This window comes from Pinus tabuliformis, chromosome 3_1 (assembly GCF_031772625.1).
Source record: "Pinus tabuliformis cultivar Carrire ecotype Pingquan chromosome 3_1, CPIR1, whole genome shotgun sequence".
NCBI classification, from domain to species: domain Eukaryota; kingdom Viridiplantae; phylum Streptophyta; class Pinopsida; order Pinales; family Pinaceae; genus Pinus; species Pinus tabuliformis.
The window spans coordinates 949366781-949381557 of NC_142301.1; the positions used below are offsets into that span (position 1 = coordinate 949366781).

The 14777-nt window shown below is 36.1% G+C and overlaps 1 protein-coding gene, 1 long non-coding RNA gene and 2 pseudogenes across 2 annotated transcripts; 3 read left to right on the forward strand and 1 right to left on the reverse strand.

Moving 5' to 3' along the window:
* Nucleotides 1-1560: 1560 nt before the first annotated feature.
* LOC149190924 (origin of replication complex subunit 5-like) lies at nt 1561-5149 on the forward strand (annotated as a pseudogene).
* A 98-nt stretch (nt 5150-5247) lies between these two features.
* Nucleotides 5248-5978, forward strand: LOC149190925 (uncharacterized). Its single transcript, XR_016256533.1, has 2 exons — nt 5248-5472; nt 5573-5978. It is a non-coding gene; the product is annotated as an uncharacterized LOC149190925 (long non-coding RNA).
* Nucleotides 5979-7208: 1230 nt separating this feature from the next.
* LOC149190926 (origin of replication complex subunit 5-like) lies at nt 7209-10797 on the forward strand (annotated as a pseudogene).
* Nucleotides 10798-12289: 1492 nt separating this feature from the next.
* Nucleotides 12290-13075, reverse strand: LOC149190927 (putative protein phosphatase 2C 44). Its single transcript, XM_089410622.1, has 4 exons — nt 12939-13075; nt 12752-12894; nt 12477-12618; nt 12290-12356 (listed from the first exon to the last, which is right to left on the reverse strand). The coding sequence occupies exons 1-4, from the start codon at nt 13073-13075 to the stop codon at nt 12290-12292; spliced, it is 489 nt and encodes a 162-aa protein (XP_089266748.1).
* Between the last annotated feature and the right edge of the window lie 1702 nt (nt 13076-14777).

Here is a 14777-nt window from a genome sequence, read left to right on the forward strand (position 1 = left end):
AGATATGGGAAGAAGGAGATGCAGAGAGCGCCAAAAATGTTGTGCGTTCAAGACGAGCGGGTGCAACTATTGAAACTGTTGTCACTGCATAATCCATGGTCTGATTGAATGAGGGAACAGAGAAGTAGACTGTTCCCTTTAGGGCGTTTGACTATGGTTAGAGGAAACTCATGTTATCCGTAATCTTGTGTTTTGCTTCTTGCCCAAGAAACTCCTATAATTTCTAACTATGTTGAAATGTGTATATGATCTGGAGAATCGTAATAATATCAATTCCACACAGCTTGATCAATAAATGAAACCTACGGGTAATCTGTTTATTTGGAACAATATTTCTTCCCTCAAGATTTTTTAACTTTTAACCTTTTGTTTTTCCTCTGGATCAGCTCTCTTTTTTAAATTACCCACATTACCAAGTATAAAGTTAACCTCTTTTTCGTATAATCATAAGGTTCTTAATGAACTATTTTTTTTTCAGAGAGAAAAGCGACATGATATTATATTAAGGAGATATAATAGGCTTAATACAATTATCAGACCATATGATCTAACCAAAAAGAATAGGCCAGAAATAGACAGATGCTGAGCAGATATGGGAAGATATATGCCAGATGAGCAGATAAATACACCGAAAAGACATATCAGTCCATCATAACAGTCCCTCAAAAGAGGTCCATGGAAAAGCATCAGAATCAAAACGAGCAGATCGTATATACAGAAGACCCATAACAGCCAAATTAAAAAGAGATCCCTGAAGGACGGCAGTATATAACCATCAGAATCAAAACTGTTCAGACAAAGCAGAAATAAGGATCGGAATGGAGGAAATGGGAGTCTTTGAATCCTGAAAAATGCGCGCGCGTTCCGCCATTTCCATGAACTATAACCTTCTATGTTATTATATTATTGTTGATGAGGGTAATTGTGATTATATTACTATTGATGACAGTAATTACGTTTTCTTGTGATTATGTTATTATTGATTAAGAAATACTATCACATCAAATCAAGTCAGAAAGTCACAGATAAAGATGTAACGATGCAAAATTGTAATTAGTAAGGGAGTTGTTTTTAGTGTGTTTTTTTGGAAGTTTTTATGATGGGTTTTTCTGGTCAAATTTTTCTAAAATTCCGCAAGAATTTATTAAAATCACAAGTTTATGGATAATTCTGTGCAATCGAAATACCTTGGGGTTTTCCACGGTGCTGAATCTATATATAGAATCAAAAAAACTAGTTTAAATAATACAAATCAAGATTTCACCTCAAATTTTTTCATCAAATTTGAACACTAAAAAATCCAAAAAATCACACTAAAAACGACTCCATTAATAAATACATTTATTTCCCAATACACTTTTTCATTATCACATGCTTACCCGGAAAGCCAGAGTCACAGAAAAATTAGCGACGGCAGCTTTGCAAGTCCCTGCCACTGAGTGAAGAGTAATAGTTTATTTTTTATTATATATTTAGTTGTTTGCTGTTCAAAATAGGTAACTGGATGCTTATTTGAGTTTCGGTGGGTCATATCTATCAAATATAGCTGGCTACAGTTGTATGCCCGAGCAGGTGGCTGTGGCCAGACACATACCCAAGTATAGTGGGCCATGGACGCTATCGAAGTATAGGAGGAACTGTATCAGCGAAGAACTCCAAAAACCGGCGCTATTAACTACTGTAGGTAGGAACAGAGTAGCTATGAAAGTGACACAACAGCCATAACAGCGAGAAAAGCGATAGATGCACCTACAGTGCGGTAGTTACAACTACGTGGAGAAACTATTGCTCACAGTTGTAATATCATAAAGATCGACGAGGACATAAACATTAATTTGCCATATCGAATACATTATTGAATGGACACATATCTGAACAAAAAATTCCAGTACCACGAAAATCAAGTTTTGAAAATTTAATGGCCAAGTAATTTTGGTGGGATGAAATATGAAAATGGTGTATAAATTGAGATTTTAAAATATTTTTTAAAATTTAATGGCGAAATTAAAATTTTAATTTCTAAACAAGAAATCCACAACCCGCGAAAATTAAGTTTCATGAATTATGATAAAGGTGCATAGATTATTGCAATTTCTGACGTATTTTAAAAATTTAAAAGTGACGTTAAACATTTTAGATTACTCTAAAGACAAAAGAAAAAATGAATATAAATTAAAAAAAAATTAATAATTGTAAAAAGAGGAAATGTAAATTAAAATTACCAAATTCGATTAATTGTGTAATCGTGTATATATATATGAATGGAAAATAACAATATAAATTTGAGTGACATTTTTTGAGCATATTTACACCGTAAAGCGTTTTTCTCTGAAATGAACTCTTCATAAGGAAATCAATTTTATGGTATTGTGCTCAAGAAAAAAATTTCGGATTGCCTTTCTGTCTTAATTGTAGCGGTTAGATTTTTTGTTTCGTAGTCATTAGATTTTTTGTTAGACGATTGAACAAAAATCAGCCGTCTGATTTGATAAAAAATGTTTTAAAAAAACGTTTCACTTTACATGCAATAAAAGGCGGATCACCAATGCCTCTGCGATGGATTTCCTGGGCGACAAAGACAGATTAAAGAGCTCATATCGCTCGTTGGGGGTCCAAGGGATTTTATGACGCCATTGCTTGTTTATGGGGGCCCTTCCACTGGGAAAACCAGTGTAGTTTTAGATATATTTAAGCGTTTGAACCGCCCTTTTGCCTATGCATGTTGTAGATCTTGTTTTAGCCCTCGTCTGTTGTTTGAATCCATTCTAAACCAGCTGATATCCCACAGAAGAACAAAAGCTAATAACTATAGCAGTGCGAAGCGTTGCGAGAAAATTGCAGATTTTGTTGTGTATTTGAAAGAAGCCTGTATTCAGGCCATTGAGAAAAAATATGAAAATAAATTGGTAGGTGGGTCTATAGAATCTCGGAAAGATGGGGAACCAGGGTTTACAGGCTTCCTCCCAGGGATTCCCAAAAAATCCCAGATAAAGGGCTGAAGGAATCAGTGTTTAAGGGATCTCCCCACGAGGATACCCAAATAAGTCCACAGAAAGGGTTTCAGGAATCAGGGTTTAAGGGCTCCCCTCGCAAGAATACCCAAAAAAGTCCAGAAAAGGGGCTTAAGGGTTCCTCCAAAAAAAATACAGGAAGGGGGCTTCAGGCTTCTGGTTGCGATGATCCTTCGTAGAAAGACAAAGGGAAGAGGGACAATGATTCTTTTAGTAAAGAAGTCAGGAGATTGGATTTTCCAGAGGTGGTGTACTTGATATTTGACAAATATTGAACTTCTGCATGAGTGGAATAATGGTTTCAACCTCATCTCGACATTGTTCAAGCTATCTGATTTGACAAGAATGCCCAATTTGGGTTTGATTTTTATCAGCAATATCACTCCAGATTCCTTCTATTCCCATACTGGTGCTCTGGAGCCATTGACAATGTACTTTCGGGACTATACTGATGATGAGTTGTATCAAATCCTTATCAAAGGGTAGCCTAATACTGAGCTGTATGCCTCATTTCTCAAGTAAGTACCTGTGCCTACCTTTTTCTTCAAATATGCTTATAGATTTCTGTTAATGAAACAATAATGCTCAAATCTTATTAGAAAAACGCGAGGCAAATTTGGGTTCATGTGTCTACTATTTCTCTGCGTCCATAGGAGTATGTCGCAATGTGTAAATCTTGTTGATTGGCTCCTGTCAATGAGGTTATTAGTTTGGTTTGCTGAAAGTTCTGTCTCTTCTGCACACTATACACTTGCTTATTTTGTATGGGAAGATCCACCCAACAGCAAGAAAGTTGGGCTTCTCTGATCTTAGGTGTCCAAACCGTGCCATGGTTCTCTTTGCTGTTCAAGTTAAGGGGCTTTCGAAGTTTTTAAAAGTTTCAATGAAATATGTGGCTGCTTGATTTACACTTGTTTTCTTTTTGTTTCTGATATTGAACAATGCTATTTTGAAGCCCTTCAGTAGAGCTTGCAGGTGAGTTACAGAACTCTCTACAACATTGGAACCTTTGTTTCAAAAATACTGTGAACCAATTAGCAAAGAAGCTGTGGTTCCTGCTGAAAACGGAAAGCGGAGGCTGTTTTCTTATCTTGAGCCACACATTGCACCGGCCTTGAACCAAATATTCAATGTCCCTACTTCTAGAGACAAGGTTAGAAGGAAAATCATGACAAGAAGACAAGGTTTTGATGAAATACATGAAGATCTAGATTTTCATCTTTCTGTTTGTGGCAAGTACTTGCTCATCTCTGCCTTCATTGCATCAAGGAACCCTGCGACTCTTGATGCCACGTTGTTTGATTCGTCTGGGGGATTAGATAATCGTAAGCGAAGGAAAAAGTAAGAACTTTAGTTCCTTTGATCCTTTGCTTTTATCCTTTTTTGTTTTTCTTTTCATCTGATTCTTAAAAATAAATTTAGTTGATTTCACATAAGGAAGGATATGATTTCTTTTAGCAAGAAGTTAACGTTTCCTCCATATAATTATGCAATCCCAAGCATCACTTTGGAGTAATTATTGTATACTCTCTTTTGTTGGTTTTTGAATAGGAGTGTAAAATCCACAGAGAGAAAGGAACATGAGGAGCAAGAAAAGTTCCTTAAAGGTCCAGGGAGTTTCCCTCTGGAGAGGCTGCTTGTAATCTTCCAATGCATCACAGCAATGGCAGATGAAGAATTTGAAAATCTACAATCTGACAATATATCTGCAGTTGATGAAAATGGTTTGGGGCCTATGGCTGATGCTCTTATGCAGCTCTCAACTCTTTGTAATATCAATCTTTTGTATAAAGGAACAAACTGTCCCCTAGAAGGTGCTGCTAGATATCGTTGCAACATCGATCAGGAACTTGCAATGAAGGTATGCCTCTTTTTGTTTGTGATTTATCAATGTTTAGTGTTGTTATGATGTATTGAAAATATCGACTAAAATCTTTGATCATCACTTTGGCTGTGGGAAATAGGAATTTTATTTTTAATCCATCTCTTATTTGTTTGTGATTGTAGATTGCATGCAGTGTCAAATTTCCTTTGTCAAAATATCTCTATCGGTGATAATGACCTTGACAAGGACCATTTCTAGACGTGTTGTTCAGTCCCCTACTACAGAGGAAGTAAATCAGTTCAATTTGTGGGAGAAAGACAATTTATTGATTGTTAAATGCTGTATGTTGTGGGGCAAGGAGGTCACGTAATTATAAAAGATATGAACTGTTTCACCTCATAACCCCCTCTTTTCAGCAGAGAGGAGCTAGAAAGGGACTGTTTTACTCAATCATAATCTAGTCTCAAAACAATTCGGCAACCTGCAATTCGACATCTGCCTTCTGGCAGACATTACAACATCCATTTTTCTTTACCTTATGCATATCATTTCAACAGCATCTATTGTAAGATTTTCTTTGATGACAGTCCCCGGAATATAGCCGCAGGAAAGCGTGCAGGCCTGCATACTGTATTGGTAAGACCATATAATTCTTAATGGGATCTGATGCTTTTGTAAAAAGGCATAATTGGTTGAATCTTCATCTAATTTTAATATTCGTTTTCACCATCAACAGGTGGGCACTTCGGTCCGGACAGAGGGAGCAGATTTTGCCCTTGAAAGTATTCACAACATTAGAGAAGCCCTGCCTGAGATATGGGAAGAAGGAGATGCAGAGAGCGCCAAAAATGTTGTGCGTTCAAGACGAGCGGGTGCAACTATTGAAACTGTTGTCACTGCATAATCCATGGTCTGATTGAATGAGGGAACAGAGAAGTAGACTGTTCCCTTTAGGGCGTTTGACTATGGTTAGAGGAAACTCATGTTATCCGTAATCTTGTGTTTTGCTTCTTGCCCAAGAAACTCCTATAATTTCTAACTATGTTGAAATGTGTATATGATCTGGAGAATCGTAATAATATCAATTCCACACAGCTTGATCAATAGATGAAACCTACGGGTAATCTGTTTATTTGGAACAATATTTCTTCCCTCAAGATTTTTTAACTTTTAACCTTTTGTTTTTCCTCTGGATCAGCTCTCTTTTTTAAATTACCCACATTACCAAGTATAAAGTTAACCTCTTTTTCGTATAATCATAAGGTTCTTAATGAACTATTTTTTTTTCAGAGAGAAAAGCGACATGATATTATATTAAGGAGATATAATAGGCTTAATACAATTATCAGACCATATGATCTAACCAAAAAGAATAGGCCAGAAATAGACAGATGCTGAGCAGATATGGGAAGATATATGCCAGATGAGCAGATAAATACACCGAAAAGACATATCAGTCCATCATAACAGTCCCTCAAAAGAGGTCCATGGAAAAGCATCAGAATCAAAACGAGCAGATCGTATATACAGAAGACCCATAACAGCCAAATTAAAAAGAGATCCCTGAAGGACGGCAGTATATAACCATCAGAATCAAAACTGTTCAGACAAAGCAGAAATAAGGATCGGAATGGAGGAAATGGGAGTCTTTGAATCCTGAAAAATGCGCGCGCGTTCCGCCATTTCCATGAACTATAACCTTCTATGTTATTATATTATTGTTGATGAGGGTAATTGTGATTATATTACTATTGATGACAGTAATTACGTTTTCTTGTGATTATGTTATTATTGATTAAGAAATACTATCACATCAAATCAAGTCAGAAAGTCACAGATAAAGATGTAACGATGCAAAATTGTAATTAGTAAGGGAGTTGTTTTTAGTGTGATTTTTTGGAAGTTTTTATGATGGGTTTTTCTGGTCAAATTTTTCTAAAATTCCGCAAGAATTTATTAAAATCACAAGTTTATGGATAATTCTGTGCAATCGAAATACCTTGGGGTTTTCCACGGTGCTGAATCTATATATAGAATCAAAAAAACTAGTTTAAATAATACAAATCAAGATTTCACCTCAAATTTTTTCATCAAATTTGAACACTAAAAAATCCAAAAAATCACACTAAAAACGACTCCATTAATAAATACATTTATTTCCCAATACACTTTTTCATTATCACATGCTTACCCGGAAAGCCAGAGTCACAGAAAAATTAGCGACGGCAGCTTTGCAAGTCCCTGCCACTGAGTGAAGAGTAATAGTTTATTTTTTATTATATATTTAGTTGTTTGCTGTTCAAAATAGGTAACTGGATGCTTATTTGAGTTTCGGTGGGTCATATCTATCAAATATAGCTGGCTACAGTTGTATGCCCGAGCAGGTGGCTGTGGCCAGACACATACCCAAGTATAGTGGGCCATGGACGCTATCGAAGTATAGGAGGAACTGTATCAGCGAAGAACTCCAAAAACCGGCGCTATTAACTACTGTAGGTAGGAACAGAGTAGCTATGAAAGTGACACAACAGCCATAACAGCGAGAAAAGCGATAGATGCACCTACAGTGCGGTAGTTACAACTACGTGGAGAAACTATTGCTCACAGTTGTAATATCATAAAGATCGACGAGGACATAAACATTAATTTGCCATATCGAATACATTATTGAATGGACACATATCTGAACAAAAAATTCCAGTACCACGAAAATCAAGTTTTGAAAATTTAATGGCCAAGTAATTTTGGTGGGATGAAATATGAAAATGGTGTATAAATTGAGATTTTAAAATATTTTTTAAAATTTAATGGCGAAATTAAAATTTTAATTTCTAAACAAGAAATCCACAACCCGCGAAAATTAAGTTTCATGAATTATGATAAAGGTGCATAGATTATTGCAATTTCTGACGTATTTTAAAAATTTAAAAGTGACGTTAAACATTTTAGATTACTCTAAAGACAAAAGAAAAAATGAATATAAATTAAAAAAAAATTAATAATTGTAAAAAGAGGAAATGTAAATTAAAATTACCAAATTCGATTAATTGTGTAATCGTGTATATATATATGAATGGAAAATAACAATATAAATTTGAGTGACATTTTTTGAGCATATTTACACCGTAAAGCGTTTTTCTCTGAAATGAACTCTTCATAAGGAAATCAATTTTATGGTATTGTGCTCAAGAAAAAAATTTCGGATTGCCTTTCTGTCTTAATTGTAGCGGTTAGATTTTTTGTTTCGTAGTCATTAGATTTTTTGTTAGACGATTGAACAAAAATCAGCCGTCTGATTTGATAAAAAATGTTTTAAAAAAACGTTTCACTTTACATGCAATAAAAGGCGGATCACCAATGCCTCTGCGATGGATTTCCTGGGCGACAAAGACAGATTAAAGAGCTCATATCGCTCGTTGGGGGTCCAAGGGATTTTATGACGCCATTGCTTGTTTATGGGGGCCCTTCCACTGGGAAAACCAGTGTAGTTTTAGATATATTTAAGCGTTTGAACCGCCCTTTTGCCTATGCATGTTGTAGATCTTGTTTTAGCCCTCGTCTGTTGTTTGAATCCATTCTAAACCAGCTGATATCCCACAGAAGAACAAAAGCTAATAACTATAGCAGTGCGAAGCGTTGCGAGAAAATTGCAGATTTTGTTGTGTATTTGAAAGAAGCCTGTATTCAGGCCATTGAGAAAAAATATGAAAATAAATTGGTAGGTGGGTCTATAGAATCTCGGAAAGATGGGGAACCAGGGTTTACAGGCTTCCTCCCAGGGATTCCCAAAAAATCCCAGATAAAGGGCTGAAGGAATCAGTGTTTAAGGGATCTCCCCACGAGGATACCCAAATAAGTCCACAGAAAGGGTTTCAGGAATCAGGGTTTAAGGGCTCCCCTCGCAAGAATACCCAAAAAAGTCCAGAAAAGGGGCTTAAGGGTTCCTCCAAAAAAAATACAGGAAGGGGGCTTCAGGCTTCTGGTTGCGATGATCCTTCGTAGAAAGACAAAGGGAAGAGGGACAATGATTCTTTTAGTAAAGAAGTCAGGAGATTGGATTTTCCAGAGGTGGTGTACTTGATATTTGACAAATATTGAACTTCTGCATGAGTGGAATAATGGTTTCAACCTCATCTCGACATTGTTCAAGCTATCTGATTTGACAAGAATGCCCAATTTGGGTTTGATTTTTATCAGCAATATCACTCCAGATTCCTTCTATTCCCATACTGGTGCTCTGGAGCCATTGACAATGTACTTTCGGGACTATACTGATGATGAGTTGTATCAAATCCTTATCAAAGGGTAGCCTAATACTGAGCTGTATGCCTCATTTCTCAAGTAAGTACCTGTGCCTACCTTTTTCTTCAAATATGCTTATAGATTTCTGTTAATGAAACAATAATGCTCAAATCTTATTAGAAAAACGCGAGGCAAATTTGGGTTCATGTGTCTACTATTTCTCTGCGTCCATAGGAGTATGTCGCAATGTGTAAATCTTGTTGATTGGCTCCTGTCAATGAGGTTATTAGTTTGGTTTGCTGAAAGTTCTGTCTCTTCTGCACACTATACACTTGCTTATTTTGTATGGGAAGATCCACCCAACAGCAAGAAAGTTGGGCTTCTCTGATCTTAGGTGTCCAAACCGTGCCATGGTTCTCTTTGCTGTTCAAGTTAAGGGGCTTTCGAAGTTTTTAAAAGTTTCAATGAAATATGTGGCTGCTTGATTTACACTTGTTTTCTTTTTGTTTCTGATATTGAACAATGCTATTTTGAAGCCCTTCAGTAGAGCTTGCAGGTGAGTTACAGAACTCTCTACAACATTGGAACCTTTGTTTCAAAAATACTGTGAACCAATTAGCAAAGAAGCTGTGGTTCCTGCTGAAAACGGAAAGCGGAGGCTGTTTTCTTATCTTGAGCCACACATTGCACCGGCCTTGAACCAAATATTCAATGTCCCTACTTCTAGAGACAAGGTTAGAAGGAAAATCATGACAAGAAGACAAGGTTTTGATGAAATACATGAAGATCTAGATTTTCATCTTTCTGTTTGTGGCAAGTACTTGCTCATCTCTGCCTTCATTGCATCAAGGAACCCTGCGACTCTTGATGCCACGTTGTTTGATTCGTCTGGGGGATTAGATAATCGTAAGCGAAGGAAAAAGTAAGAACTTTAGTTCCTTTGATCCTTTGCTTTTATCCTTTTTTGTTTTTCTTTTCATCTGATTCTTAAAAATAAATTTAGTTGATTTCACATAAGGAAGGATATGATTTCTTTTAGCAAGAAGTTAACGTTTCCTCCATATAATTATGCAATCCCAAGCATCACTTTGGAGTAATTATTGTATACTCTCTTTTGTTGGTTTTTGAATAGGAGTGTAAAATCCACAGAGAGAAAGGAACATGAGGAGCAAGAAAAGTTCCTTAAAGGTCCAGGGAGTTTCCCTCTGGAGAGGCTGCTTGTAATCTTCCAATGCATCACAGCAATGGCAGATGAAGAATTTGAAAATCTACAATCTGACAATATATCTGCAGTTGATGAAAATGGTTTGGGGCCTATGGCTGATGCTCTTATGCAGCTCTCAACTCTTTGTAATATCAATCTTTTGTATAAAGGAACAAACTGTCCCCTAGAAGGTGCTGCTAGATATCGTTGCAACATCGATCAGGAACTTGCAATGAAGGTATGCCTCTTTTTGTTTGTGATTTATCAATGTTTAGTGTTGTTATGATGTATTGAAAATATCGACTAAAATCTTTGATCATCACTTTGGCTGTGGGAAATAGGAATTTTATTTTTAATCCATCTCTTATTTGTTTGTGATTGTAGATTGCATGCAGTGTCAAATTTCCTTTGTCAAAATATCTCTATCGGTGATAATGACCTTGACAAGGACCATTTCTAGACGTGTTGTTCAGTCCCCTACTACAGAGGAAGTAAATCAGTTCAATTTGTGGGAGAAAGACAATTTATTGATTGTTAAATGCTGTATGTTGTGGGGCAAGGAGGTCACGTAATTATAAAAGATATGAACTGTTTCACCTCATAACCCCTCTTTTCAGCAGAGAGGAGCTAGAAAGGGACTGTTTTACTCAATCATAATCTAGTCTCAAAACAATTCGGCAACCTGCAATTCGACATCTGCCTTCTGGCAGACATTACAACATCCATTTTTCTTTACCTTATGCATATCATTTCAACAGCATCTATTGTAAGATTTTCTTTGATGACAGTCCCCGGAATATAGCCGCAGGAAAGCGTGCAGGCCTGCATACTGTATTGGTAAGACCATATAATTCTTAATGGGATCTGATGCTTTTGTAAAAAGGCATAATTGGTTGAATCTTCATCTAATTTTAATATTCGTTTTCACCATCAACAGGTGGGCACTTCGGTCCGGACAGAGGGAGCAGATTTTGCCCTTGAAAGTATTCACAACATTAGAGAAGCCCTGCCTGAGATATGGGAAGAAGGAGATATGTTGTGCGTTCAAGACGAGCGGGTGCAACTATTGAAACTGTTGTCACTGCATAATCCATGGTCTGATTGAATGAGGGAACAGAGAAGTAGACTGTTCCCTTTAGGGCGTTTGACTATGGTTAGAGGAAACTCATGTTATCCGTAATCTTGTGTTTTGCTTCTTGCCCAAGAAACTCCTATAATTTCTAACTATGTTGAAATGTGTATATGATCTGGAGAATCGTAATAATATCAATTCCACACAGCTTGATCAATAGATGAAACCTACGGGTAATCTGTTTATTTGGAACAATATTTCTTCCTCAAGATTTTTTAACTTTTAACCTTTTGTTTTTCCTCTGGATCAGCTCTCTTTTTTAAATTACCCACATTACCAAGTATAAAGTTAACCTCTTTTTCGTATAATCATAAGGTTCTTAATGAACTATTTTTTTTTCAGAGAGAAAAGCGACATGATATTATATTAAGGAGATATAATAGGCTTAATACAATTATCAGACCATATGATCTAACCAAAAAGAATAGGCCAGAAATAGACAGATGCTGAGCAGATATGGGAAGATATATGCCAGATGAGCAGATAAATACACCGAAAAGACATATCAGTCCATCATAACAGTCCCTCAAAAGAGGTCCATGGAAAAGCATCAGAATCAAAACGAGCAGATCGTATATACAGAAGACCCATAACAGCCAAATTAAAAAGAGATCCCTGAAGGACGGCAGTATATAACCATCAGAATCAAAACTGTTCAGACAAAGCAGAAATAAGGATCGGAATGGAGGAAATGGGAGTCTTTGAATCCTGAAAAATGCGCGCGCGTTCCGCCATTTCCATGAACTATAACCTTCTATGTTATTATATTATTGTTGATGAGGGTAATTGTGATTATATTACTATTGATGACAGTAATTACGTTTTCTTGTGATTATGTTATTATTGATTAAGAAATACTATCACATCAAATCAAGTCAGAAAGTCACAGATAAAGATGTAACGATGCATTGATGTTTTTCTGTTGAAATACCTTCCACGGTGCTGAATCAGACTAGTCAAGATTTGAGTATTGAGTAAAACATTTTTTCCTAGATGGCTTTCAAGTATAGTCATCTATGAGTATAGTAACTATGCAAATAAGTCAATGATTGGAAAAAATGCCTTGCCTTCCACAATCCATCACTAGCCAAAATGAGAAATTTTGTGTCTCTCACATCTGGTTCTGAACTTAAATGTTGCTTCAGACTCCTGTCACCAAACACACAAGCTACAGCAAGCTGACCATTAACTCGAGGTACATCTCCTAATATATCAAAAAAGAACGCCATTAAGTATACAAATTCTCCCTGTGACCATTCAAATGTTACTCTTGAGCTAGAAATTATTTAAGCATGTTTTCATTAAAATTAATCTCTGCACAACATTTGTAGTGGTACCTGGCAAGAGTGTCACAAATCCACCCTTCTCGATGTTCTGGTGTTCAATACTTGGCTCATGATCAACAGTCAGCTGAATAGCAGTGCCGTTTTTACATATAACAGCCCTAGAATCTCCTGTATTTGCTACAAAGAGTTTTTTATAACAACCTTGGAATGTCTTGTATTTGCTACAAAGAGTTTTTTCCCATCAACTAAAATAGCAGTGACTGCTGTGGAGCCAACGGGCCCTAAATCAGCTGCCTTTGCTAAAATTTTCCCATCAGTCCGGTTGTATGCATTCTTGATGGCACTTTCTGGGTCTGTCCAGAACTTCGGCTCCATTATTATCAGAGATACTTCTCAGCACTAAAATACTTAATTAGCATTTTACACCATACGAAACTTTGAAAATAGCAAGTGACAACCAATACAACAAATGGCAAATCAGCTGTAAAAGCATTTTACTGGATGTGCATCAGAGTCAGAAATCTCATCTGATATACAATTTTTTTCTAAAGAGTCATTTGAGAACCATCATATTTATATAAATGAAGGAAATTATCAAAAATGATAACGATTTGTCGCAAATGCAATTTTTGCAATAAGGAAGCACTATTGCTTTATGCCATGACGTGATGCTACTACTGGACATTTTTTGTTTGGATAGGTGCAAGAGACACATGAACATATAAGTATAGGAAATATATGAACAGTTTAAGCTATTTGAAAAATAGTGGATTTACACATGAAACATATTCAACTAGAAATATGATGGGGAAAAACAAGAAATTCATTATATGTGAGAAGTAAAATGTTGGAGAATCTTCGCCTTTGAGGTTTGAGAAATGGACATGGCGATATATCACAACTAGAAAAATCTTGTTCATAGATGCAGATCATTGTTACAATTAACAATATATATCATATGCCAAAGATCAATGTTACAATTAACAATATATATCATATGCCAAAGATAAAACACAGGAAATTAACCCATGAAGTCAATGCAAGTAGAAACATCATAATAGAACCAATAGAGGAGAAAACGAAATTGTTTCACAAGTTACAATCAAGTTAGGCAATTGAGATAAACATATGCAATTTGGAAAATGGAAAGAAACTTTGAATCTGCTCCAATTTAATGTATAATTTTAATTTTTGATTGACTAGCGATAGCAAAACAATACATGTCACAATACAATCAACTATAAAATTTAAATAGATGTTGAATTTAAATAGATGTTGTTAAATTCACAGAGACCTTCCAAGTATTCCCTATGATTCATAGATGCTAAACCAGGTAGACCATCAACATTTATTACAAGTATTCCCCATGATTCATAGATGGTAAACCAAGTAGACCATCAGCATTGATTACAAGTATTCCCCATGATTCATAGATGGTAAACCAGGTAGACCATCAGCGTTGATTACAATGCATAACCCCAAAGGAATCGTAAGAGTTGAACTTGTGGCATCCCATTTCTGAGAAGTTTAATGTCTAACTCCAAGGCCAATCAAGCCAACCCCAGGGCTCAAAAATAAGATAATAAAAAATATATGCATTTGGTAACGAGGCGTGATACCTATCATCCAGCTCAGAAAGGATGTAGGTTGGTAACAATTGAAATAGACTTACAAATTAGCTAATTTAGAGAGTTTCTTTGTGGGAAAAATCAAGAATCTCATTCTAGATTACGATTTAAGTTGGGAATCAAACCCTACTCAACTAATGAAAGCACTGAAATTTGCTAAACTCCTTTCCAGCACTAATTTAAATATGTAGACTATAGATTGGTACTACTCAGGCACTCCCTAGGTGACATTATCAAGCAGCACATCGGTAGCTACAGAGTGATTGATACAGATGTGGATGCTTCTTCTCCCTCCTCTACTTTTTACATCTATACCTAATGACAAGTAATGGGCACTTCCACAGTATGTTGTAACTGGTGTACTTTTGAGCCCTGTTGACCTCTCTTTTGGTCACCCACTGCCATTAGTAAAACTAGTCTTATCTTATCTTTTATCGTTCGTTAATAGG

Excerpts from the sequence above, each read along its gene's own strand:
- LOC149190927 (XM_089410622.1), bottom strand. The coding sequence starts at position 13,075 with ATGGAGCCGAAGTTCTGGACAGACCCAGAAAGTGCCATCAAGAATGCA. Across the intron at positions 12,619-12,751 it reads ATTTGTGACACTCTTGCCAG|GAGATGTACCTCGAGTTAAT; the intron begins GTACCACTACAA and ends TTGATATATTAG. Across the intron at positions 12,357-12,476 it reads GATGGATTGTGGAAGGCAAG|CACCGTGGAAGGTATTTCAA; the intron begins GCATTTTTTCCA and ends AGTCTGATTCAG.